The sequence below is a fragment of the Oncorhynchus keta genome, chromosome 1 (genome assembly GCF_023373465.1).
Source record: "Oncorhynchus keta strain PuntledgeMale-10-30-2019 chromosome 1, Oket_V2, whole genome shotgun sequence".
Classification (NCBI taxonomy): Eukaryota; Metazoa; Chordata; class Actinopteri; order Salmoniformes; family Salmonidae; genus Oncorhynchus; species Oncorhynchus keta.
In genome coordinates, this window is record NC_068421.1 from 36,178,025 (window position 1) to 36,203,526 (window position 25,502).

The following is a 25,502-nucleotide window of genomic DNA, read 5'->3' on the forward strand; positions in this document are numbered from 1 at the left end:
TTCGCGGCCTTTTTTTACGAGATCAAAAAAGTGTACCAACCCTAAGACTTTTGACACCTTCCTGCTATATTCGTTTTTCTCTGGAACCGATAGGCCTATTTTATAGTGGTTTGTTGGAGTTTATTGACGTTTATATTAGACCTCGTTGAGTTAGAAACAGCGATCTCCAGTGTTGTTGTCGTGAATGTATTAATAGCTATGTATTACAGGAGACTGCCCTTCTACGCAAATTTGCAGTTTTCTCATATGTTAATTAAAATGTAGGCTCACGGTACTGAATGCAGAGTGGGACATTAATGGCTGTGTGTGTGTGTGTTTCTCTCTACTTCCTGCACTTTCCCTTCTCCCCACTTCTTTCTCTCTGTTTTTCTCCCTCTTTCTCTCTTTCATCTTCTCCTTCAATCACTTCCATTCCACTTCCACTTTCTGCATCTCCTCTGCCTTCTCTTCGACATCTACTTTTATTTTGTAGAGGAAGAATAAGATTAACATCTCATTCTCTGTCTTTTTTCATCATCTCTCCTGTTCCTGTAATATGCTACCTTCTCTTATTCACATCCACTTTCAACCTTTCCACCATCGTATTCTTCCTATCTAATTTCTCTTTCTCCTTTTCCAACTTTCCAACTTTCAACAATATTTCAGGTTTCTTGCTCTTCTTCTCAAGTTTCTCTTTCTGCCTATCTAGCCCCTTGTCTTTCAGCTCTACCTACTCCCACTTCTTCTCCATCCTCAGATTCTCCTTCTCCGCCACCTGTCTCTGCCTTGCCACCTTCTCCTTCCTCTATACCCCCTCCTTCCTCTTCTTCATTTCCTCCTTTGCGTTCTCCATTCCCTACCTCCTCCAACACATTCCCCTTTATTTCCTCCTCCCTTCTTATGGATCTTCTCCAGCAGTTTGTAGAGCGTTTTCACAGTGTCTTCTATCATCTCTGCATCCACACTCTCTTTAACTCTCTGGATTTCCCTCTAAATCTCTGTACCAGTTTTTTTGTACCAGTTAATAATACACCAGGCAACATTTTAGGAAAATCGATGCATTCTTATGATCAAACAATAAAAAAGTCGCTCAAATATGTTTTGACCTATGGTTAATAGGTACCTACCATGTGAGACAACATTTATTTTAACTTCACTACATTCCTAAAGAAAATAATGTACTTTTTTACTCCATACATTTCCCCAGACACCAAAAACATTTTGAATGCTTAGCAGGACAGGAAAATACTCAAATTCATGCACATGACAACATCCACAGTCATCCATACTGACTCATCTGGCAGACTCTCTAAACACACATGCTTCGTTTGTAAATTATGTCTGAATGTTCGAGTGTGCCCTGGGCTATCCGTCAAACAACCTCCACTCATCACTGTCAAAATCTCCCTGAAACACTTCAGCGAGCAGGCCTTTCTAATCGACCTGGCAGGGGTATCCTGGAAGGATATTGATCTCATCCCGTCAGTAGAGGATGCCTGGTTATTTTTTTAAATGCCTTCCTCACCATCTTAAATAAGCATGCCCCATTCAAGACATTTAGAACCAGGAACAGATATAGCCCTTGTTTCTCTCCAGACCTCACTGCCCTTAACCAACACAAAAACATCCTATGGCGTTCTGCATTAGCATCGAACAGCCTCCGTGATATGGAACTTTTCAGGGAAGCTAGAAACCAATATACACAGGCAGTTAGAAAAGCCAAGGCTAGCTTTTTCAAGCAGAAATTTGCTTCCTGCAATACAAACTCAAAAAAGTTCTGAGACACTGTAAAGTCCATGGAGAATAAGAACACCTCCACCCAGCTGCCCACTGCACTGAGGATAGGAAACACTGTCACCACCGATAAATCCACTATAATTGAGAATTTTAATAAGCATTTTTCGACGGCTGGCCATGCTTTCCACCTGGCTACCCGTTCCCCGGTCAACAGCACTGCACCCCCCACAGCAACTTGCCCAAGCCTTCCCCATTTCTCCTTCTCCCAAATCCAGTCAGCTGATGTTCTGAAAGAGCTGCAAAATCTGGACCCCCACAAATCAGCCGGGCTAGACAATCTGGATCCTTTCTTTCTAAAATGATCTGCCAAAATTGTTGCAACCCCTATTACTAGCCTGTTTAACCTCTCTTTCATGTTGTCTGAGATTCCCAAAGATTGGAAAGCAGCTGCAGTCATCCCCCTCTTCAAAGGGGGGGACACTCTTGACCCAAACTGCTACAGACCTATATCTATCCTACCCTGCCTTTCTAAGGTCTTCGAAAGCCAAGTCAATAAACAGATTACCGACCATTCCGAATCCCACCATACCTTCTCCGCTATGCAATCTGGTTTCAGAGCTGGTTATGGGTGCACCTCAGCCACGCTCAAGGTCCTAAATGATATCTTAACCGCCATCGATAAGAAACAATACTGTGTAGCCGTATTCATTGACCTGGCCAAGGCTTTCGACTCTGTCAATCACCACATCCTCATCGGCAGACTCGATAGCCTTGGTTTCTCAAATGATTGCCTGGCCTGGTTCACCAACCACTTCTCTGACAGAGGTCAGTGTGTCAAATCGGAGGGCCTGTTGTCCAGGCCTCTGGCAGTCTCTATGGGGGTGCCACAGGGTTCAATTCTTGGACCGACTCTCTTCTCTGTATACATCAATGATGTCGCTCTTGCTGCTGGTGAGTCTCTGATCCACCTCTACGCAGACGACACCATTCTGTATACTTCTGGCCCTTTGGACACTGTGTTAGCAACCCTCCAGATGAGCTTCAATGCCATACAACTCTCCTTCCGTGGCCTCCAATTTCTCTTAAATACAAGTAAAACTAAATGCATGCTCTTCAACCGATCGCTGCCTGCTCCTGCCCGCCCGTCCAACATCACTACTCTGGACGGTTCAGACTTAGAATATGTGGACAACTATAAATACCAGCTGTCAGAGCAGCTCACAGATTACTGCACCTGTACATAGCCCATCTATAATTTAGCCCAAACAACTACCTCTCCCCCTACTGTATTTATTTATTTATTTTGCTCCTTTGCACCCCATTATTTCTATCTCTACTTTGCACATTCTTCCACTGCAAATCTACCATTCCAGTGTTTTACTTGCTATATTGTATTTACTTCTCCACCATGGCCTTTGTTTTGCCTTTCCCTCCCTTATCTCACCTCATTTGCTCACATTGTATATAGACTTATTTTTTGACTGTATGTTTGTTTTACTCCATGTGTAACTCTGTGTTGTTGACTTGCCTACCTGGTTAAATAAAGATGAAATAAATTCAAATAAATTCAAATTAAAAAAGCAAGAATTTGATGCCGTCTGGTTTGCTTAATATAAGGAATTTGAAATAATTTATACTTTTAATTTCGATACTTTTAGCAATTACATTTACTTTTGATACTTAAAGTAAAACTATAGACTTTTAGACTTTTACTCAAGTAGTATTTTACGGGATCATGTGGACTCCCTTCAAATTAGTGGATTCGGCTATTTCAGCCACACCCGTTGCTGACAGGTGCATAAAATCGAACAGCCATGCAATCTCCATAGACAAACATTAGCAGTAGAATGTACTGTACTGAAGAGCTCAGTGACTTTCAACTGTAAGTGCTGTTATTGTGAAGTGTAAATCAGCTCAGTCTGCAAAGTGGTAGGCCACATAAGCTCACAGAACAGGACCACCGAGTGATGAAGCGCAAAGCACGTACAAATCGTCTTTCCTCTGGAAGCAACGTCAGCACAAGAACTGTTCGTCGGGCGCGTCATGAAATGGGTTTCCATGGCTGAGCAGCTGCACACAAGCCTACGATCACAATGCTCAATACCAAGCGTCTGCTGGAGTGGTGTAACGCTTGTTGCCATTGGACTCTGAAACAGTGGAAACAGGTTCTCTGAGTGATGAATCACGCTTCGCCATCTGGCAGTCCGACTGACGATCTGGGTTTGGCAAATGCCAGGAGAACGCTACCTGCCGCAATGCATAGTGCCAACTGTAAAGTTAGGTGGAGGAGGAATAATGATTTGGGGCTGTTTTGCATGGTTCGGGCTAGGCCCATTAGTTCCAAAGAAGGGAAATCTTAATGCTGCAGCATAAAATGACATTGTAGACGATTCTGGGCTTCCAGCTTTGTGACAACAGTTTGGGGAAAGCCCTTTCTTATTTCAGCATGACAATTCCCCATGCACAAAGCGAGGTCCATACAGATCGGTATGTAAGAAATTGACTGGCCTGCACAGAGACCTGACCTCAACCCCATGGAACACCTTTGGGATGAATGAGAACTCTGACTGCGAGCCAGGCCTAATAGCCCAACATCAGTGCCCAACCTCACTAATGCTCTTGTGGCTGAGTGGAAGCAAGTCCCTGCAGCAATATTCCAACATCTAGTGGAAAGCCTTCCCAGAAGAGTGGAGGCTGTTATAGCTGCAAAGGGGGGACCAACTCCATATTAATGCCCATTATTTTGAAATGAGATGTTCGATGAGCATGTGTCAACATACTTTTGGCCATGTAGTGAGGTGAATCATAAGGTGAATGCACCAATTTGTAAGTCGCTCTGGATAAGAGCGTCTGCTAAATGACTTAAATGTAGTGTATCTTTACTTTTACCCAAATATGACAATTGGGTACTTTTTCCAACACTGCAGAAATCATTACAACAGATATTATAACAGGTATTTTATTGTACCAAGAACAATCATTTTCATGTGACGTAAAACAACTTCCGGTTTGGGTCCCCATCCACTACATTCGTTCAGGGCTGCAGTGTACATTGTTGTCCCTTTCAGCTTCCTGGAATCAACATATAAGGATGCTACATCATTTGTAATGCACTCTTGAATCTTCAGCTGGACCATATCCATTTTTGCACGTATATTTAATTGATGGAAGAAGAACAAACCAAAGGGTAAGGCCAGTTAGGTAGCTACCACTACCAGTTAGAAATTGAGCTAGCGTGCTAGATAACTGCCTGTCATACCGACATTTCAAAGTATCTGGTCAGGCCGCAGTCAGTAGTTAGCTTGCTACTCGCTAAATACTATTTGGAATTGCATTTATGGGGCTTTATATGGGTAAACATTACAGACACTAAGCGCACCAACATATCTAGATAGCTATTTTAGCTAGCTAGCCAGCTTGATACCTAGACAGCTATTTTTTGCTGATATTCCAGCCATCCAAGGTCTATTTTGGTTTCATTGGTGAAAATACTAGCTATTAGTAAGTGGTTCTCATTTGGAGAGTGGAGATACATTCAGGCCATTGATTCAGATGCTCCTTTTATCCTTATCACATGATAGCATCGCGAACATTCGTTATATTTTAATCCAATGACGAAGACCATCACCATCAAGGTTTCCTGGGGTATAGTTAGTTAAAAATAAGCCTATATGTGGCTACATTTATAAGCATTTTATTTTTGCGCCTCTTCTCTTAATACATAAACTGAAACTTGCTTGTCGTTGTATTATTGTTGTGAAGGGGAATCCCAAACTATTTTGTGTAACCAGTTAGTTGGGTTTGCTGATATTGAAAGTAAATGACGCTTTTAAAAATATTTTTCAGCCAAATGAACGGAGCAGCATTCCCCTCTCCCACTGCAGAGATGGCGGAGATGAACCGCATCCACTATGAGCTGGAGTACACAGAGGGCATCAGCCAGCGCATGAGGATTCCAGAGATGCTCAAAATTGGCCCCTATGGTCATGACAACCCCGAGGCAGGCTCACATGACCTGCACAACGTCATGATGCAGGTCCCAGAGAGGATCGTAATGTCAGGTAGCCACATTGGTCCTCCACAGGGTCTCTGTAGTGTTGATACTCGTGGACTATGTTCATTAGGCTCAATCGATGATGTTCTCCCAGACACGAGTTTCATTTTCCATTGCAAACTGTTTTAGGTTTCAAGTGTTAATAAACATAACCCTGTATTGGCCCTTATGTGACACCCCTCCTGCATGCTCTTCTCAGGAGACAGTGAGGACTCTCAGTTCCCCAGGCCCAGAGACCTGGACTTGATCCAGTCCACCCCGCTAGAGAGCCTGTCCCTGAAGACCCCTCCTCGGGTCCTCACCCTCAACGAGCGGCCGCTGGACTTCATGGAAATGGAGCGCGGTGCAGCCCCAGCCCAGCCCAGTGAGGAGGTAGTGGAGGCTGGAGAGTCTAGAGATGAACAGAGAAAGTACTGATGGGTTGATGTGATGGACCAGGGCAGGCATGTGTGAACAAGCAGTATCAAACCCTGGTCACCCAAGCAACTCAAGACTGTGCTAGCCCTTTGAGCTAAAGCTTAGACATTAGTTATTTGAGCTTACACAAATGTTCAGATCTCTGGCATGGCCATTTATTTGTCTTGTGATCTTAGTTCACAGAACCACATCCTCTACATTGAATGTGGAGATTATTTGAATGTGAAGGCAAAGTCAGTATTTTACAGGAAGAGGATATTAGTATTTAACTGTTCTCCCCTTCTCATAGGTGCGTTTGCAAGGGCGGTTGCGGCGGGAACGTTCAGCCAGCGAGAACACCACTGTCCGTCACAATGGCCAGATTGCCAGAAACGATTCAACGTAAGTAGCCTATCAACTGTGGTCCACACGCCAGTAGTGCCATGCACAATCCACCACCACCACACCCTTCTCCTCTTCTGGAAGCCTGTCCTTTTTCTCCCATCTGTCCAGTGGTTTTCCCCTGTCTGCTGACCTGTTTGTCCATCTCTCACTCTCTGTTTGTTGTGATAAAGACTTGGCTGTAGTTGGGTGTCTGTATCTCAACGGTGTTGTTGCTCACTCTGTAGCCTGTTTGGTTGGAACCTGTCTTTGGGTCTGCACCCAGTGCTGTTGCAATGCTGTGTCACTGTGAAGGTAGTGTAGTTTCCTCCTGTCCTGAGCATGGTACTAAAACTTGCTCTTAATTCTCTTCACTATTAACATATTAATATATTATACTGTACCAGGGAGAGGCACCTTACAGTAAACTTGGCATAGAGCCATTTAATTTGTGCAAAGCTTATTTCACTATATAAAGTCCTTGGGGATCCTCTTTTGTTCAGAGCATCTTTGTGGGGGATGATTCATTGGGACCTTTAATTAGGACCTTTCCATGCTTTCGTTTCTGCATCTCCCTTCCTGGTAGAGGGTTAGGTATAGTTCAATGGTGCACTAGTATGATCTGTTTGGCATCACCCCATCAGTACCATCTGTCACTCTTTGGTGGCTGTTATCTCTGCTCAGTGAGTAAAGTGCAGATGGTCTTTTTCCCCTCCCTCTTATTCACTCTCTCGCTCTCTCTCTGCTCTGTTTTCTCTGGCTTGGCCACTCATGTTGGTGGGGGCAGTGTGACCCCGTTCCCCCCAGCCCCTCTCCGCGTCTTCCCCCCTCTCGCCATGGCCGAGGACGAACAGAACCTGTACAGCGCTAGCGGCGTTCTCTCTTTCATCCAGTCCACCACGCGCCGGGCCTACCAGCAGGTCTTGGAGGTTCTGGACGAGAACCACCGCAGGTGATCCCATGACCCCTCTTAAGGTCATCTCTCCCACTCTGCTCACCGTGCAGAGATTAACCCCGAAATTCAACACAGTACAATTGTATTAATTCTCTCTGAGACAATGAAGTACCTGCTGTTGTCTCTTTCGTGTGGACAGGGTCATCAAATCTCGGCAATTTGGACAATTTAAAAAATCTACGATAATTGAATTTGGATATTTGCTCGATGAACAAAATGATTTTTTTCTTGACCATATTTTGATCATTTATTTTGGGGCAATGGGTAGGAAACACTTGGTCATTTCTAACATTCAGTAACACTATTAATATGTCATGATGTATATTTATCATTGCAAATCAAGATTGACTTTGCTTGATGTGCTGTTATTGAGCTGTGATAGGAGAGTAGTGTGTAGATCTCAGTCATATTTTCATTGAAAACAGTCCGTTTTAAATTAGTCCTCTTCTTGCTCTATCCATGTGTTGTAAGGCCATTATCAAGCATTGTCAACAGCCAACCTATATAGTGACGTCTATTGTCTCCTCTGAGGAGAAGTTAGTGTTTTGGAGATTAATATATTGGTAGTCTTACAGAGGTCTGTTTTACACTGCATGATCGAAGTCATGAGACCTGAGTGAATGTGAGAGACTTTGGGATTGTAAGTGTGAGACTGTACTTTTTTGTGCTGCTCCATCTCTTTCTATTGCTTCCTCTCTCCCTTCCCTGTTTCTGCCCTCTTCAGCAAGCCGTCACTGCGAGGGGGGTCTGCCTCGACCTCTAACCCCCTGCATGAATCCAGGTAACTCCACCTGGCACGTAGACTTCACTCCTCTCTTTCTTCCCATTTCCTCCTCTCTCTTTTTCCTTTCATAATATAGGCCCCTCATACTCAACTCTGGACCCTTTTTTAGTTGTTATTTTTAACATTTATTTAACGGCAAGTCAGTTAAGAACAAATTCTTATTTACAATAACCCACTGTTCTTAGACCGTCAACTGCCTTGTTCAGAAGCAGAACGACATATTTTTACCTTGTTATCTCCGGGATTCGATCTATCAACCTTTCGGTTACTGGCCCAATGCCCTAACTACTAGGCTACCTCTTCAGCAAGCCAGTTCCATGCCATTTTTTTTCATTGTGCCCCCTAATCAGGAACTTATTTAGACATGGAACATCAGGTGTGTACAGATAATGATCAGGTGGAACAGAACCAGCAGGCTCCGGACCTTGTAGAGTCAGAGTTGACTACCCCTGATATAGGCTGTAGTTATTGTCAGAGGATGAGTGCCATTGCTGTCAATGTTTAAAGTTTCCACTATTAGTTGAAAAGATAGTTGGGCAATGAGTAATGCCGGTCTATTGAACATTGTCAATGTATTGTGAATTTATTTATAATAGAAATACATTGACAATAGTTCAATCATTGATCATTAAGCTGAGAACTTCAATGTCATATTATGATCAATGATCAGAAATATCATCATGCCTGATCCATGAAAGAAATGGTTAACCAGGATGTGTTTGGTTTATTTCTCTTCACCCAAGGCTTAACCTGGCCACTCTAGACACTACTCTGGATGTTTCCATGGCTCCTGATGACATGGCTGTCGTAGATGCAGCAACGCTTCGACGTCAGGTCTGCTCCTAATACGTCTTGACTGTACTTCTACGGAAGGTATATCATTTAGCGGTTTTTGTTTTGGCTATATTGGTTGGTGGTGTTGATGTGATTGTCATTGGTGTGCCTGTAGATCATAAAGCTGAACCGGAGGCTCCAGCTCATAGAAGAGGAGAACAAGGAGAGGGCCAAACGTGAGATGATCATGTACTCCGTCACCGTAGCCTTCTGGCTTATCAACAGCTGGGTTTGGTTCCGCCGCTAGAATCCTTTCCTCGGAACCACTGACCGAGAGTGGAGAACATAGCCTCTCCCCTCCTCTTCTATGTTTCAAATGGTAGAAAAATGTACTCTCTGCATTTAGCCACAGTGCTGGACAGCCTTGCTCTTGGGCAATGGGATGTTTGATTTCATTTCATTGTATACATGTACTTGTAATGATTTTTTACAATGCTATATTTTTTCTTTTGCTTAAGAATCAAAGAATGACTCGGCTGTAAATATTTCTTCATGTTACTCAGTTGTTATCATTGCTCCTGAGGTATTTCCAACAGATAAGAGGTCTAAAGAAAATGAAATCATAAGCCACGGTGGAGACGCATCGAAATGGGTTAAATATTTATTGGGAATTGGAATGATGTGAAAAGATAAAAAAATAAATATATATTGTGAAGCACTGCTGTTATATTGTAAGATAATACATAGTGTAAAATTGACTCATGGTTTTAACTGATGTATAGTACTGCAAGGAAATATAAAGTCACACTGTTGCTATTACACCTTTCATTATGTTATTATTATTTATTCATTGTGTATGGCCCATATCCACCAAGCCATAAGCATGATATGCTTTTTCTCATATTTTATCTTTTTTTTTTTACCAAGAACTTTCGGGCTGAAGCACAATGTTATCAAATTGGTTGTAGTTTTCAGTTGTAATGTACCAGCATATTATGCTGAGAGTCATGCAATTTTATTGGAATAAATGACAAAATGGCTCATTTGGATGTTTGAGTTTAGTTATATTAGTTGTTACCAGTATGTGTTGGGGAAGCTACTCTGAAAATATAGTTGACCAATTACTTCACACTGAAAGAAGTTAAACTATACTAAAGTTACCCGTAAGAAAAATAAAGCTTTTCTAAAGTGACTTAGAAAAAGTAGTGTACTATGTCCAAACTACTTCATGAACGATTCTCACATCTAAATCTGAAATGTCATAGACTAAAAATTGCATGAACAGATCACCCTGTGATCAGATGTAAACAGAATGTGTAAGTTAGCCTATAAAAACACCAAGCTACTGCTAAATCTAATGAAATTACTAGTTGAACTAAATGTAGGTCATTACTCCCTGCCTAACATTGTTAATTAGTATTAAGTATATTGTTATTACTATGTTATTACAACGTAAAATGGAACCGTTTATAATCTGGAACTAATTTGACGCTTTATGGTTGCTTTCCGGAAGGTTTTCATAGTCACACACCATCAGAAAACTGTCATGGCGTCTGGATACATTGTAAATCGTGGTGTGCTAACATTTGGAATTCACTATCAACATGTTTGTAGAAATGTACTCCTTACACATACCCGAGAGAAGAAGCGATGGATGAAAGCATATACTCTTTTGATGGAAAGAAAGCTGAAGATAGAAGGGCCTCCACCACCTAAGCCACGGTATGTAAAATGCTATCTTAGTAAGGTAACGTTATCTTTGCATCATAGGGGTCAAGGCCATTTGTGTTCATGGTTAGCTTGATAAGAAAGTTGGCATAAATAGTGCACCTGTTCGTTATCCAATGCAATGCAATACGTCCCCGCAGGAGGCCTAATGGTAGGCCGTCATTGTAAATAGCAATTTGTTCTTGAGTTCTTAATTTTTATTTAACTAGGTAAGTCAGTTATCCTAATAGGATCAATTTGATAATCGATTGGACATGGGCTATAGAATCTGGAGCAATTGACAATAAATACGGAAATTAGCTGGCTAGCCAATATAGAACAGACTACACTAAATTAACAAAAGTATATGGACACCTGCTCGTCATACATGTTATTCCAAAATCATGGCCATTAATATGACTTGCCTAGTTAAATAAAGTTTAAAAAATAAACAAAAAAGTGCAGCGTGATTCATCACTCCAGGGAACACGTTTCCACTGCTCCAGACTCCAATGGCGGCGAACTTTACACCACTCCAACCAACGCCTTGCATTGTGCATGGTGAACTTAGGCTTGTGTGCGGCCTCTTGGCCATGGAAACCCATTTTATGAAGCTCCAGGCAAACCGTTCTTGTGCTGATGTTGCTTCCAGAGGCAGTTTGGAACTCAGTAGTGAGTGTTGAAACCGAGGACAGATGATTTTTACGCGCTTCAGCACTCGCCGGTCCTGTTCTGTGAGCTGTGTGGCCTACCACTTTGCGGCTGAGCCGTTGTTGCTCCTAGTCATTGCCACTTCACAATAACAGCACTTACATTTGACCGAGGCGTTGAAAGTCTCTGAGCTCTTTAGTAAGGCCATTTTACTGCCAATGTTTGTCTGTAGCGATTGTATGGCTGTGTGCTCAAGTTTATACACCTGTCAGTATCTTAGCTACATACTGATTGCATGTACCGTGATCTTCATTATGAATTTCCTGATGTTCTGTCTCCTAGTGCTCAAAAACCTAACTGGGACTACCATGCAGAAGTCCAGGCATTCAGCAGCCGCCTTAAAGAAAGTTTCTCCCCGGAGCTCCTGAAGACAGCCTTTGTGAACCCCTGTTACATTCAGTCAGAGCAAGAGAGGAGGCAGGCACTCGGCGTGGACTCTGAAATGGCCGCTCTGGTCCTGGGGGACAACATTCAGCTGCACAGACAGGGCTTGGAGTTCACCAAGAGCTTCTTGTCTGACTGGTGCAGGGCTAGCTTCCCTAGCCTGCCCAGCATGGGAGTGGTCGCCATTGTCGCGCACCTGACCAGTCATCCAGTCGTGTGCCTTGTGGCGCAGAACATCGCCATTGAGGACCTAACTATGAGCGCTCAATTCCCGGTCCCTGATGAAGTATTGCACAGTACGTTCCTCGCTGTGATCGGAGCACTCCATGAGAGCAGTGGAGCTGAGAGAGCAGGACTTTTCCTTCGGGTAAGAAGATTCTTACAACTTTCAACACCCATCTCAACAGTCATGATTAATCATCTCAAATTTACATTAGTTTTTTTGTGTAACTGAAGATGATCACACCTCCCATGCCCTCTTCTGTCCTTTCAGGATTTCCTGGTCACTCAGCTGGTAGGGAAAGACCTTTTTGAGATGTGGTCGGTGGTAAACCCAATGGGGCTGCTGGTGGAGGAGTTGTCCAAGAGGAACATGGCCCTCCCAGAGCCTCGCCTCACCAGGTCGGCTGGCGCCGGCACTGTGCTCCCACTCTACTTTGTAGGGCTGTACAGGTATGCCTCGCTGGTCACTCCCATCAGTACACCTCCTGATAAAGTCAGGAGATTTTCCTGACCAGGAATACGCTGTGTCCCAGGACTGAAAGTGTTTTTTCTGGTCAGGACAAACTCTTTGCATTACTTATGGAGTATGTGTGAGGTATGTGGTAGTGTTCTGCCGGCACTTATTTGTTTGTTGATCATGTTACTGAGTGAGTATGTGTCCTCAGTGATAAGAAGCTCCTTGCCGAGGCTCCAGGGGAGACCGTTCTGGCTGCGGAGGAGGAGGCGGCGCGCGTGGCCCTGAGGAAACTCTATGGCTACACTGAGAACCGGAGACCCTGTGACTTCTCTGCAGCGGAGCAGCCTCAGGCTCCTGGCCTCCAATCCTTCAGCAGCAGCTAAAGGACGTCACCCCAAGCACTACAATGTCTTCCATCAGTTGATGACAGCTCTTGACACAACAAAGGGTCAAAGTCAAGTGGTTCCCTTAGCCTATCAGGACCGATCTCTGACAGACTCATACCTACAGACATAGGAATTATCCTCCAAACTATGTGGTCTCATCAGCCTTGCAATTAGAGGACTGTCCTTGGGCAAAATATTGTTTTTTTTGTGTAATAGATTATTGATCTAAAAGCTAAATGTTTCATGTCCATAATAAATCTGTATCCCTGAGCACATCTCTACAAAGAAAGTGTATCATACCATCTTTGGTTTCTCCTTGTCTGCTTATTATTAGGTGTTATTTATTGATGTTTGACATTAGTCTGCTCTATAAAAAAAACATGGTTTAGCAATGTGTAAAGTGTCTGGATTGATTTCACAAGAGCAGAATCCAAGACACTAAGTTGGCAAGTCATTTTTGGCTAGTCAGGATCACCTGCTGTGATTGGTTGCCAGGACAATGTCTCTGACATCCATAGTGGGAGATGTGGCTCCCTCCTTTATCCTCCACAAATGCCACGGCAACCAATCGGCAGAACTTGGGGTGAGAACTCGGCTTGAGTGTCTGGCCTGGTTTATTAAATCTGTATTTTACTTTAAAAAGTGATGCCAGTATAGACACCCGTTTTAGCACTTTGCAAATGCACTTTTGTGCATTTGTTTGCACAGTATGGGAACAACTGGATAATTGCTATAGAACTGAACTGGGTAATTTGTCTTTTACATCAAATTACTTTTACAGAGAGTATTTGGATTCTGTAATTCATCTTTGTTTCAAATTAAGTATTTTATCTGTAGTGATTGCAGGCAAAACTTAGCATGGCTGAACAGTGATGTTATATGTGGGTGTGAAATATGCACTTGTTTCACTCTCCATCTGGTCCACTTCATGCCAACTGTGCTACCCTCCCTGGTCCCTCAGCATTGGCAGCAGAACCTGTGGGCCTAGCTGCATTCTTTCTCATCAATTCTTTATTGAAGCTGTCATTTTGCCTTTAGGGGGAGAATTTCTGCAGGCAGAAAGTGTAGGCCAGCCCTAATAGGCCTACAGCTTACTATATTAATCACTAGGATCACAGAGCAGGGTAGAAAGGGTTACATCCTCCTTCTCATTCATGTCCATTTGTATTTTGTCTTAAAATTGACATTGGATTCTGCACTTATTTTTCTGCGCTGATACATTTGTATTGATAGACTGACGTTTCTTGACCCGTGTTCAAAATGCATCTCAATGTAGGAGTGCTAATCTAGGTTTCGCCTTTTGAATCATAATGAATAAGAGGGGCAACCTGATCCTGGATCAGCACTCCTATTGTGAGATGCTTTATGAATACAGGCCCAGTACTCTTGACCTATGTTAAGCCAGTGTCCTCCAAGGTAAGTTGTCAAAACAGATCTCTCAGGTGTAGGCTACTCAGTGGGACCGAGTCACCCTTGGAGTTCCAGGAAACAGCACTTGTTTTTAAACAGTAGGGGCCATGAATGTGAAGCACAGTCACTCACATGGGGCATGCAAGCACAACAGCCTTTTCATTTACTATCAATGCAGTAGCCCATCACTGTATGTACCCCAACATTATGTGCTGATTTTTGTCTGAATGATAAGAAAATCAGTGAGAATAGCACACTCTCAAATTGTGTTCCACCACTAATAAATAAGCAATTTACGATCATTGAAATCTATAACACATCGTCGCCTAAGGTACAGTAGGTGACATACAAATCTTCTGCACATCTCTGTCATCTACAAATCTTCTACACATATCTGACATCTTCTATTCCAGGGATAATCAATAGATTCAGCCGCCGATTCTTTTGTTGAGCTGATGGTCGGAGGGCTGGAACATAATTACAAATTATTTGTAGACTGCAAATTGACCGCAAGAAGCCCAAAGAGATATAATGTTAGACTAAAACAATCACTTCAAACCTTGCTTACGTTTGTGTTTATGATCACGTGTCTCTCTATTATGTGTGGGAATACTTGGGAACAGATTTCTTAAATTAAAATCACTTGGAGCTGATTTCTTGTTTTTACAGTATTTTATGTCCCACAATGTAAATTAAAAAAATATATGTATTTTTTCTTTTCTCAGAAGATATATTCAAATTCTTGTTCCAATTAATGATAGACTAATAATAGATTTACATCTAGAGACGTTTGAGATGAGAGGGGTGTTTCCTCTTGGTATCATGAAAAGGAAAGTGCCAGGAATTCGGCCGCATGAAATGATAAGCTTCAATCCGTTGGGTGGCGCTGGTAAACCCATGGAAATCAGGAGCGTGCAGTGCGTGACTCTCCTCTCTTGATTTACAACGCCTCCTGTTCAGCCGACAGTCACAGTAGCCACTCTTCCTTTCAGAGTAGGTACCCGTTTAGCAGCAAAAGCTTTTCCCGTTACCTGCAATTCCCCATCCTTCCCTGGTTTTGTGTCCTTCCCCTATTTGTAACAGTCATGGCGGCGAGTGCGAAAAGAAAGCAGGAGGAGAAACACCTGAAGATGCTGAGAGAAATGACGAGTTTGTCTCCTAACAGAAAGTGCTTTGACTGCGATCAGCGCGGCCCAACCTATGCCAACATGACGGTGGGGTCTTTCGTCTGCACCTCCTGCTCTGGCATACTGTAAGTATAAATGTGATTGGATGAGTGACCTTTTCATTCCGCGTTGACAGGCCGCATTCAGGATGCTAACTACCTAGTTACTTGCTAGCTAACCGTTAGCTAAGTAGTTAGCTATAATCCATTCCTCCCTGTCTCTTTCCACTTCGAGGTTAAATTGTCTTGTGGGTTGGGTGTCTGCTGTGCTAGCTATAGCTAGCTAAATAACGTTTTAGATATATTTCGTTAATCTGACTTTATCCAGTACAAGAATATGATAGTTCGCTAAATAACCAGATACAGTTAGCATATCTTAGCCACCGGCGAGCTTAGTAGCCTAATACTAGCCACATACTGTAACGGCAATTTACCAGTACAGTAGTCAGCTACAGAAGCTAACGTTAGCTGGATCAAATCAATTAACGCGTGAATCAGTTTAGTTAGCCACTGTACCTAACTAAATTGTAAACTGCTACATGTGAAGGTATCTAGGCGAGAAGCCAGACTGAGATGGGTGTGTTTAGCGAGTTTGAGATGTGTGGACAAGTTGAGTATCATTTTAAAAAACGTGTCACCTGCTGCAGTAGTTTTCACACTGCAACCTGGACTCAGGAGTAGATGTAACATAGTGAACGAAAAATGTTACATTTCGTATGCAGGGCTTTACACTGACCTTTTTTTTACAAGGAGCACATGTGCGCCTAAGTTGAAAAATGGAGACACACACACACACACAGAAATGTAGGTAGCCAGGGAACCAAAACAGCAGAGAAGGAGCCTCATGCTTCAATGCTCTTAGTAGTTTTGTTATATATATATATATATATATATGTTTTTATTTAACCTTTATTTAACTTGGCAAGTCAGTTAGGAACACATTCTTATTTACATTGACAGCCTAGGAACAGTGGGTTAACTGCCTTGTGGGGGGGGCAGAACGACAGATTTTTACCTTGTCAGCTCGGGGATTCGATCTAGCAACATTTCAGTTACTGGCCCAACGTCCACTATGCTTTTTACTTCCTGCATCTAAGTCATATTGCTGAGTCTACTTAAATAAAAATTCCACCCGAAAACCATCCTTTGGTATTTGTTTCATTAGTCCATTGTTTATATAGTCCCACACAGACTTACAGCAGGATGAGGCGTTTCGCTTCATATGGGGCTAAATGTATCAATAAATACTGGCTGTATTTCTGTATTTTGAAGGATATATATCTTGAAAACTTGATTGTGACATGCAAAACATTTAGGGACTATATCAACAATGGACTAGTGAAACAAATACCAAAGTATATTTTTTTGCTGGAGATTAACCTTCTATCTTATGTAACCATAACAAAGGTAACATATCATACTAATTTCAGTGTGCCAGATTTTGGTTTACTATGTTACGCCTAGTCTGAGAGTAGCCTGCACATGGTTGGGTGGCTAGCTAGAATTTTTTTTCTTTTTCGCCCACCACACAGCTTTTGTTTTGGTCGACCACCCAGCTAGCTATCAAGCCAGGCAAAGTTGACCATTATTAAAACAAGTGTCATCTACCAAGCTATGCAGTTCATAGGGGCAACTCAATTGCAAAATGGCGTTTGACTATTTAACATTACAGTATTTCTGTGATGCAAGGTTGATGCTGTACCTCTGGCTTGTACACTTGTGTAACCAAGCATCTGTATAGTTTGGGATTTGAGGATTAGTGGGACCGAAGCTGTGCTTTTCTCATTCCTACCCGCAACAAAATAATGCAATCTCAATTAAATGTCAAATATTGTTGAGGAAATGTATTTTAAAAGATCTGTGGGGAAAATAACACCACACAGACAGAGAATAAAACAAGATAATTTTTTTGATTTTTATGTGCCACTCGGCTACTTCATGTCAACCTGACCTTGTTTGTTCAGAATCTGGCAATGACTGGTGATTGAATGCATGGTAACGAATGACCTGTTACATATCTCAAACAGAGGACGTCATTGGTGACGAGGTAAAAATCTGTTGTTCTGCCCCTGAGCAAGGCAGTTAACCCAGTGTTTTTCCCGGGCGCCGAAGATGTGGATGTTGATTATGGCAGCCCCCCCGCACCTCTCTGATTCAGAGGGGTTGGGTTAAATGCGGAAGACACATTTCAGTTGAATGCATTCCGTTGTACAACTGACTAGGTATCCTCTTTCCCTTTAATCATTTGCTGCTTTGCAGCTAGGTTGAAGAACATCAGGTGTCTTCAACAGCATAAAGCTTGTTTTCGCCATTGAAGGAATTCCTGCAGACATGAAAATGAGATGAAAATGACCCCATCCCTCCCTGGTTTGCTAGCCTATAATATTCTGTAGTAGATCTATATGACGTAGTTATGCTCATCTTTTAATTATCACTTGAAGAACATCTTTCCTCTCGAGTCTTTGGGGGATTTCAGTTTTCACTCTTTCTTACAGTTAGGCCTGAAACCACCCATGTTGTGCTAGTCAGTACATTCAGCCATTTTTCACTATTATCAGTTTGTCTATGAGATTTGCTGTAGCCATTCCTCCCAGGCCACCACTGTTTGCCGAGCCCTTTGTGGAGACACTTGTGTAACCTTGTTCAGAAATAAACACAACCACATTGCCCGTTAATTCAATAAGTTGTTAATTGTAATGTCCTGGTTACTTCGTCAAAGCTGCCCAGTGAGACGCCAGTCGCCGGGCTTAGCTTTTCTACCCTCAATGCCTCACCGAGGTCAACCTGTCATGGTCCATTAGAGGGTAATGGTTAGCTTAATAAAGACAGAAAAGGTGAAGTGTGTGTGTCCCTCCCTGACTCTCTTATTAAGTCCTCCATAGCTCCGTAAAGAGGTAGGGGAACTGAGACTGACTCGGCAGCTTCCCAGTCTGGTTTTAAGGTGCACCTGTCTCCGTGTTGGGTTTTCCTGTCAGAATTGTTCTCCTGCACCACAACCCTTTTCTCTTATGACACACACTGGATCAGTTTTAGGTGTGTATTTGCATCATGAGGTCTAGCCTAAATGCTACTATCTGGGTGGGCAGTGTTTCTCATGTCTTAGTTTTGGTAGCTAAGGGGGGGGGTGCGCTTCAACTGTGAGAACACTGTGTGATAATCATTGCAGATGGACAGTTTGGCCCTTCTCTCATCTCTGTAATGGTTCTGCAGGGATTCCTCTGTGAATTTCCCTGTGGTGCTGTAGTATTAAACTTTGATGTGGGATAATGGAATTATTTTCTAAGCTCAGACACACAGGCTCCTCTGAAGAGGTTCACACTGTCTCTGACTGTGTAATGTGAAAAAAGAAGATGGTAGCCTAACTGTAAAGTGTATGCTACCTAGACTTTACCTACCAAACGTAGGCCTATAGGCTAGCCATATCAGATAGGTTATTCATATGTAGTCTAGCTAGTGGTCGATACCTTGTTCCAATGTAATAACACAGTAGCTAGGTGGTCATCTTTAGTACTGGCGGGATTATATTTGGTTTCCCAGCAGAACAATGACCTCACTGACCTATCCTCCTTTCTGCTGATCAGGCGATCCATTTTACTTATGCGGTGAATCTTGAGTCTTGTGCAAATCTTTCTTGGCAGGACTGAGCGACTGCCATGTTGCTGAGCTAGAGAGACGTGTGGGACTCAGGGGAAAGGACTGTTTTGCTGTCTGCCTCTTGGTACTGTATGTATGTATGCAGGAAGCCTGGTGTGATTCTAGTGTGGGGAAGTGGTGGCATGGCCCTTTGGCCCTGTTTCGCTACATCAGCAGCAAGCAGGGTAGTTAAACAGGAAGTGGAAAAATGCAGGAAGTTGCGAATTGACTTCAGCTCTCTCACTTTGGTTCCCAGAAAGGGTAGACTTTACTGTATGCGGGACAATTTCCCTGACCCAGATTAGTATTTTTCTTGGGAAACACTTTCAGTGGGGACTCTGTGTTGAGGAAGCATTTTAGTCCAGCAATAGGCTTATTCTGGGTCTAAGAAACTGCCCCATTGTGTTCTTTGAGACCATTTGTGCTTGGCGATTTATACAGACACAGACTAATCATAATGTTACAAGCTCCTGGTTTAGGCCTATAATTTAAGGATGTGTGTGTGTTTGTATTTTTTATAGGATATCTCTTAGTGCTGCTGGCATGTCTGTCCTTCCCACACCCTGAAGAGGAATCTGAGGGAAATGTGACCAGTTTCACACCCATCCTCCTGAGCTCTGTCTCTTTATTGACCCCATCCCTTCTACAGGAACCTACCTTAAAGACCCCCCTCGCTATTTCAGTGCCCATTCATGGGACTCTCTTTTACTTCTGTTGATCCTAATGCCTTTTGATTTGGTTTGAGATTAATAGTTGGTTTTTGGTCTTGTCTTCTCGTCATCGATTTGAGTCGTTAACTAGGCCAGTTAGTTAGGCTAACTAATTTGAGTCGGTAACTAGGCCAATTAATTATGCTAACTGATTTGAGTCGTTAACTAGGCCAGTTAGTTAGGCTAACTCATTTGAGTAGTTATTAATTAAGCCAGTTAGCTAACTGCTTGCCTACTTGTCAGGGGTTCAGAGCCAGGGCACCCCCCCCTCGCCTGTGGCTTGTTTAATGGGTGGGGTTAGAATCTACTGTGTAAACACATTCCATATGAAGGTGGAGAGGCTTTCCCCAGGAGGAACACAATGTTTGTTGTAGAGGTTTCCTTACAGTAGGAAGTTATTATAGTGACACATTGACCATAGTTCAGCGACCATAGTTATTTTCTGACCATGTGACTTGACCAGGAAAACCTCAGACCTATTTGAATTTTCTGGTTAATTTGATTAGTAAAAACTCCAGAGCCCAACCATAGTTTATGGTGACCTGAATCAAGATGACTGACCCTTGTGTTCTTGTAAGCATTGAATGAATGCTGAACAGTGCTGACGGACACCATGTTATCATCTACAGGGTCATCTGTTGGCTTTGGCTAAGAAGTGTGTGTGTCTGAGTACTACAGAGGCGTTGGCTGGTGAGGATGCTGCATAGATGGCCTCTGCTGGGATATGGGTTCAGCGCTCTCTGTCCCTCTCGGTCTGTCCCTCTCGGTCTGTCCCTCTCGGTCTGTCCCTCTCGGTCTGTCCCTCTCGGTCTGTCCCTCTCGGTCTGTCCCTCTGTCCCGCTCTGTCTCTGTCCATCTCTCGGTCTGTCCCCCTCTGTCCATCTCTCGGTCTGTCCCCCTCTGTCCATCTCTCGGTCTGTCCCCCTCTGTCCATCTCTCGGTCTGTCCCCCTCTGTCCATCTCTTGGTCTGTCTGTCCCCCTCTGTCTCTCGGTCTGTCCCCCTCTGTGTCTCTATCATCCTGGAGGAGTACGTATGCTAGGCGCTTCCCTGCTGGGTGTTTCCGCTCTCTCTACACATACTGTTTGAGAGTGAGAGAATAGTGTGAAAGTTTGACAATACCACTGGGTATGCAAATCAACTGGGTTTCACTGTAACCATGTACACACACTCAGTGATTACAAAGTGTCTGAATTGTTAAATTGCGGTGTGATGCCATCCTTTTTCAGAGCTGGAGGGGTTTGGAACTCTCTCCCAGTATCTGACCTACTTTCCTCCTCATGAGACTGTGAACTGATCCTTCATATGCCACACACACACAGACACACAGACAGAGTCAAACGCTCACTTCGCCCTCATAGTTGGCTAACTGGCTGGTCTTAGCTGGAGAGAGAAGGTTGAAAAGTCAAATGTTCCCTGCACTTGTGACCACAACTGCGCTGTCGGGTGTGCTGTATTTTGTGCCAGCATGAACATGGTCGGAATGATGCTTCTGTCAGGCTGAATAGAATGTATGTATTGGTCTGGGTCTCATTCATCAGTGCACTTCACACCGTAGCAAAAATGCTTTGCAGCGGAAAACAAGCTTTTCTCAAGTTCAAACTCGTTCCTCCCAGTTTGTCTGTTATCTTTCGTTTTGTGTCTGGTATGTAACACAGGTTGACTGTAATCTCAGTGTGAGACCTTTATGTGTCAGTCATTCTATTTGTGACAAAGTGGATACACTCCAAAGCTCAATAGTAGATCTGAATATACAACTACCCCTGTAATTGGTCAGTAATTCAAATCACATTTTATTGGTCACATACTAGTGGTCGACCGATTATGGTATTTCAACACTGATACCAATTATTGGAGGACCAAAAAAAAGCCGATACCGATTTACAATATATATATATTTTTAATAATGACAATTACAACAATACTGAATGAACACTTATTTTAACTTAATATAATACAACAATAATATCAATTTAGCCTCAAATAAATAATGAAACATGTTCAAATAGGTTTAAATAATGCAAAAACAAAGTGTTGGAGAAGAAAGTAAAAGTGCAATATGTGCTATGTAAGAAAGCTAACGTTTAAGTTCCTTGCTCAGAACATATGAAAGCTGGTGGTTCCTTTTAACATGAGTCTTCAATATTCCCAGGTAAGAAGTTTTAGGTTGTAGGAATTATAGAACAATTTCTCTATACGATTTGTATTTCATATACCTTTGACTATTGGATTTTGTTATAGGCACTTTAGTATTGCCAGTGTAACAGTATAGCTTCCGTCCCTCTCCTCGCTCCTACCTGGGCTCGAACCAGGAACACATCGACAACAGCCACCCCCGAAGCAGCGTTACCCATGCAGAACAAGGTGAATAACCACTCCAAGTCTCAGAGCGAGTGATGTTTGAAATGCTATTAGCGTGCACTAGCTAGCCATTTCACATCGGTTACACCAGCCTAATCTCGGGAGTTGATAGTCATAAACAGCGCAATGCTTGAAGCATTGTGAAGAGCTGCTGGAAAAACGCACAAAAGTGCTGTTTGAATGAATGCTTACGAGCCTGCTGGTGCCTACCATTGCTCAGTCAGACTGCTCTATCAAATATCAAATCATAGACTTAATTATAACATGATAACACAGAAATACGAGCCTTAAGTCATTAATATGGTCGAATCCGGAAACTATCATTTCGAAAACAAAACGTTTATTCTTTCAGTGAAATACGGAACCGTTCCGTATTTCATCTAACGTCTAAATCAACCCTAAGTCTAAATATTGCTGTTCCATTGCACAACCTTCAATGTTATGTCATAATTATGTACAATTCTGGCAAATTAATTACGGCCTTTGTTCGGAATAAATGGACTTCACACAGTTCGCAATGAGCCAGGCGGCCCAAACTGCTGCATCTACCCTGACTGCTTGCACGCAACGCAAGAGAAGTGACACAATTTCCCTAGTTATAAGAAATTCATGTTAGCAGGCAATATTAACTAAATATGCAGGTTTAAAAATATATACTTGTGTATTGATTTTAAAGAAAGGCATTGATGTTTATGGTTGGGTACATTGGTGCAACAACAGTGCATTTTTCGCAAATGCGCTTGTTAAGTCATCACCCGCTTGGAGAAGTAGGCTGTGATTCAATGAGAAATTAACAGGCACCGCATCAATTATATGCAACGCAGGACACACTAGTTAAACTAGTAATATCATCAACCACGTGTAGTTAACTAGTGATTATGATTGAATGATTGTTTTTATAAGATAAGTTTAATGCCAGCTAGTAACTTACCTTTGCTTCTTGCTGCCCTCACGTAACAGTTAGTCAGCCTGCCACGCAGGCTCCTCGTGGAGTGCAATGTAAGGCAGGTGGTTAGAGCGTTGGACTAGTAACCAGAAGGTTGCAAAAACGAATCCCTGAGCTGACCAGGTACAAATCTGTTGTTCTGCCCCTGAACAAGGCAGTTAACCCACTGTTCCTAGGCCATCATTGAAAGTAAGAATGTGTTCTTAACTGACTTGCCTAGTTAAATAAAGGTGAAAAAAATCTGCAAATTGGTGTCCAAAAATACAGATTGCTATAAAAACTTGAAATCGGCCCTAATTAATCGGTCGACCTCTATCACATACACATGGTTAGTAGATGTTAATGCGAGTGTAGCGAAATGCTTGCGTGAGTGTAGCGATAATTTAACCCCATACACATGCCGTGTACCAAATTACACCCTATTCCCAGTCTAGTGTCACTACTTTTGACCAGGGCACTCTGAGTGCCGCTCCAGTCAGTCAGTTGAGTGAGAGTGCTGTATAGAACTGAAGATGGAAGGTGATGGATGGGTGATCCATAGTCATACAATGAGCTGCTCTACCATTTGGGTGGCATTCATCCCTAATTTCAACAGAGGGCTAAAGGCAAGAGCAGTGAATAATTGAAGAACAGCCCTAGTCTAGTCTTACACAGCGTTGCTCCCTCCCTCCCATGTTCTCTTGAGCTTTTAGAGCTCTTGGGTCTCCATGGAGACTGTTTAGGCAAAGTGTGTGTGTGCGAGGACCACCATTCGCAGATTCCTTTTTACATAAAATATCTTGGCTGTCAAATTTAGTCCATTTTAGCAGTGAATGTAAACAGGCCTATTATTATAAACAATTTGCATTGTGAAAGTAATGTCAAATTGTGTATTATACCATTAATACTCCCAACTGTCTTTTATTATATATATATATATCTCAGTACCCCGGACCACAGGTTGGAAACTAGTGGTCTAGAGCAAATGTTAACGAGACAAATCTTACTAACAAGTGCTGAGGCTCAGGTGTCCCGAGTGACACAGGGTACAGTTTCACCTGTTCCTCAAACCCCCCCCTTCTTGAAATGGCGTGCACACCGGAGCAGAGCCGTGCACAGGAAATGGAGGCAGGAAACCGACCCGCCTGATGGCTCGGGCTCACTCACACGTCACAAGGGGACTCTAGCACATACTCTAAAAGCTCACACAATTTCATCAAACACTTACTCACACACACATACATACACCTAGGCTAACTAACTGCCTTCAAGTGTAACGGAGCTAGGTGGCTCAACGAGCATTGCATGATAAGTAACCTTGCATGAGACTTAGACTAGTGTTAGATCGAGGCCTACCGTTTAGGATTGAGCTCAGTGAGCTAACACGGTCTTGGGTGTCGTGACGGCAACCTGGGTTTCAGTAACCGTGTTAGGCTATACAAGGGAAAAATTGCGCTCTCTCTCCCCCTCTCTAGTGATGTCTCTGTTGTTGTCCCAGATTCTGCAGTCATAAGCCCAGCAGAACTCAGCACGTTCCTAATTAATCGCGCCAGTCTGAGGAGCTGTCAGTACAGGGATCTGAATCTTCTGATCCTATCTAATGGGAGCTCTTAATCTGTGATGCTTCACAGTTAAATTAACCCCCTTCCTGCTTTCTCTCCCCTCCTTTCCAATCTTCCTCCCTCTTTCTTCTCTTCTCTCCCCCTCTCCTGCCCTCAGGCGAGGGCTGAACCCACCCCACAGAGTGAAGTCCATCTCCATGACGACCTTCACGCAACAGGAAATCGAGTTTCTCCAGAAACACGGCAATGAGGTAGGGTCAAACATTGTGACCGGGCCCCACAGACCTCCCAGGACTGTTGTCAACATGGCTGATGTCTGCCTGGGTTGTATTCACTAGGAACCAAAGGGAAGCAAACAAGGCCAAAATGAAATTCAATTTTTTGTTGTCCAGCTCTTCCAGTTCTTAGCACCCCGATGGACTAGAATGCAGAAACACATAGGTTTATAATGATAAAGAAGTGTTTTTCAAGCCTGGTCCCAGATCTGTTTATGCTCTCTTGCTGACTTCTATGCTCATTGTGATGGCCAGGCACACAAACAGATCTGGGACCCGGCTAGTAACCTATGTTTCTATTCAACTTCCATTGTCCTCCAAGCTAGGCCACCATTCGCTCTTTTTGTTTGATAAAAAAAAATATAAAAATAACCTGTATTTGACTTGGCAAGTCAGTTCTTATTTACAATGACGGCCAAACCCGGACGATGCTGGGCCAATTGTGCGCCGCCCTATGGGACTCCCAATCATGGTCTGATGTGATACAGCCTGGATTTGAACCAGGGACTGTAGTGATGCCTCTTGCACTGAGATG

General features: G+C 43.0%; 3 protein-coding genes across 12 annotated transcripts in view; all 3 read left to right on the forward strand.

The window, feature by feature from the left end:
• The first annotated feature begins 4,721 nt into the window (after nt 1–4,721).
• On the forward strand, nt 4,722–10,103 carry LOC118381675 (mitochondrial fission factor homolog B-like). Of its 3 annotated transcripts, XM_035768618.2 has the most exons (8): nt 4,722–4,903; nt 5,563–5,777; nt 5,970–6,142; nt 6,477–6,568; nt 7,335–7,499; nt 8,227–8,283; nt 9,030–9,120; nt 9,236–10,103. In XM_035768618.2, exons 1-8 carry the CDS (start codon nt 4,881–4,883, stop codon nt 9,365–9,367), a joined length of 948 nt encoding a protein of 315 aa, XP_035624511.1. In that variant the 5' UTR covers nt 4,722–4,880; the 3' UTR covers nt 9,368–10,103. The 3 variants fall into 3 exon arrangements, with proteins under 3 accessions (XP_035624511.1, XP_035624569.1, XP_035624632.1); XM_035768676.2 differs by lacking the exon at nt 7,335–7,499; XM_035768739.2 differs by lacking the exons at nt 7,335–7,499; nt 8,227–8,283.
• Nucleotides 10,104–10,561: 458 nt separating this feature from the next.
• Nucleotides 10,562–13,315, forward strand: LOC118381920 (39S ribosomal protein L44, mitochondrial-like). The gene is made up of 4 exons (XM_035768833.1): nt 10,562–10,782; nt 11,761–12,229; nt 12,356–12,534; nt 12,750–13,315. Exons 1-4 carry the CDS (start codon nt 10,607–10,609, stop codon nt 12,922–12,924), a joined length of 999 nt encoding a protein of 332 aa, XP_035624726.1. The 5' UTR covers nt 10,562–10,606; the 3' UTR covers nt 12,925–13,315.
• Nucleotides 13,316–15,179: 1,864 nt separating this feature from the next.
• LOC118382024 (arf-GAP domain and FG repeat-containing protein 1-like) overlaps nt 15,180–25,502 on the forward strand; it is a 45,665-nt gene continuing 35,342 nt past the window's right edge. For 2 of the 8 annotated variants that reach the window (XM_035769038.2, XM_035769151.2), the window contains exons 1-2: nt 15,202–15,589; nt 24,850–24,943. In XM_035769038.2, the coding sequence (XP_035624931.1) occupies nt 15,423–15,589; nt 24,850–24,943 (261 nt within the window). In that variant the 5' untranslated portion in view covers nt 15,202–15,422. Of the gene's footprint in view, nt 15,590–24,849; nt 24,944–25,502 lie in introns of all 8 variants that reach the window. The other 6 variants (XM_035769208.2, XM_035768927.2, XM_035769314.2 and 3 more) reach the window with 6 other exon arrangements.

Coding starts and splice junctions, on each gene's coding strand:
- LOC118381675 (XM_035768618.2), top strand. CDS start 4,881: ATGGAAGAAGAACAAACCAAAGG. Junction 4,904..5,562: donor GAAGAAGAACAAACCAAAGG/GTAAGGCCAGTT, acceptor AATATTTTTCAG/CCAAATGAACGGAGCAGCAT. Junction 7,500..8,226: donor CTGGACGAGAACCACCGCAG/GTGATCCCATGA, acceptor TGCCCTCTTCAG/CAAGCCGTCACTGCGAGGGG.
- LOC118381920 (XM_035768833.1), top strand. CDS start 10,607: ATGGCGTCTGGATACATTGTAAATCGTGGTGTGCTAACATTTGGAATT. Junction 10,783..11,760: donor CCTCCACCACCTAAGCCACG/GTATGTAAAATG, acceptor TCTGTCTCCTAG/TGCTCAAAAACCTAACTGGG. Junction 12,230..12,355: donor GAGCAGGACTTTTCCTTCGG/GTAAGAAGATTC, acceptor CTGTCCTTTCAG/GATTTCCTGGTCACTCAGCT.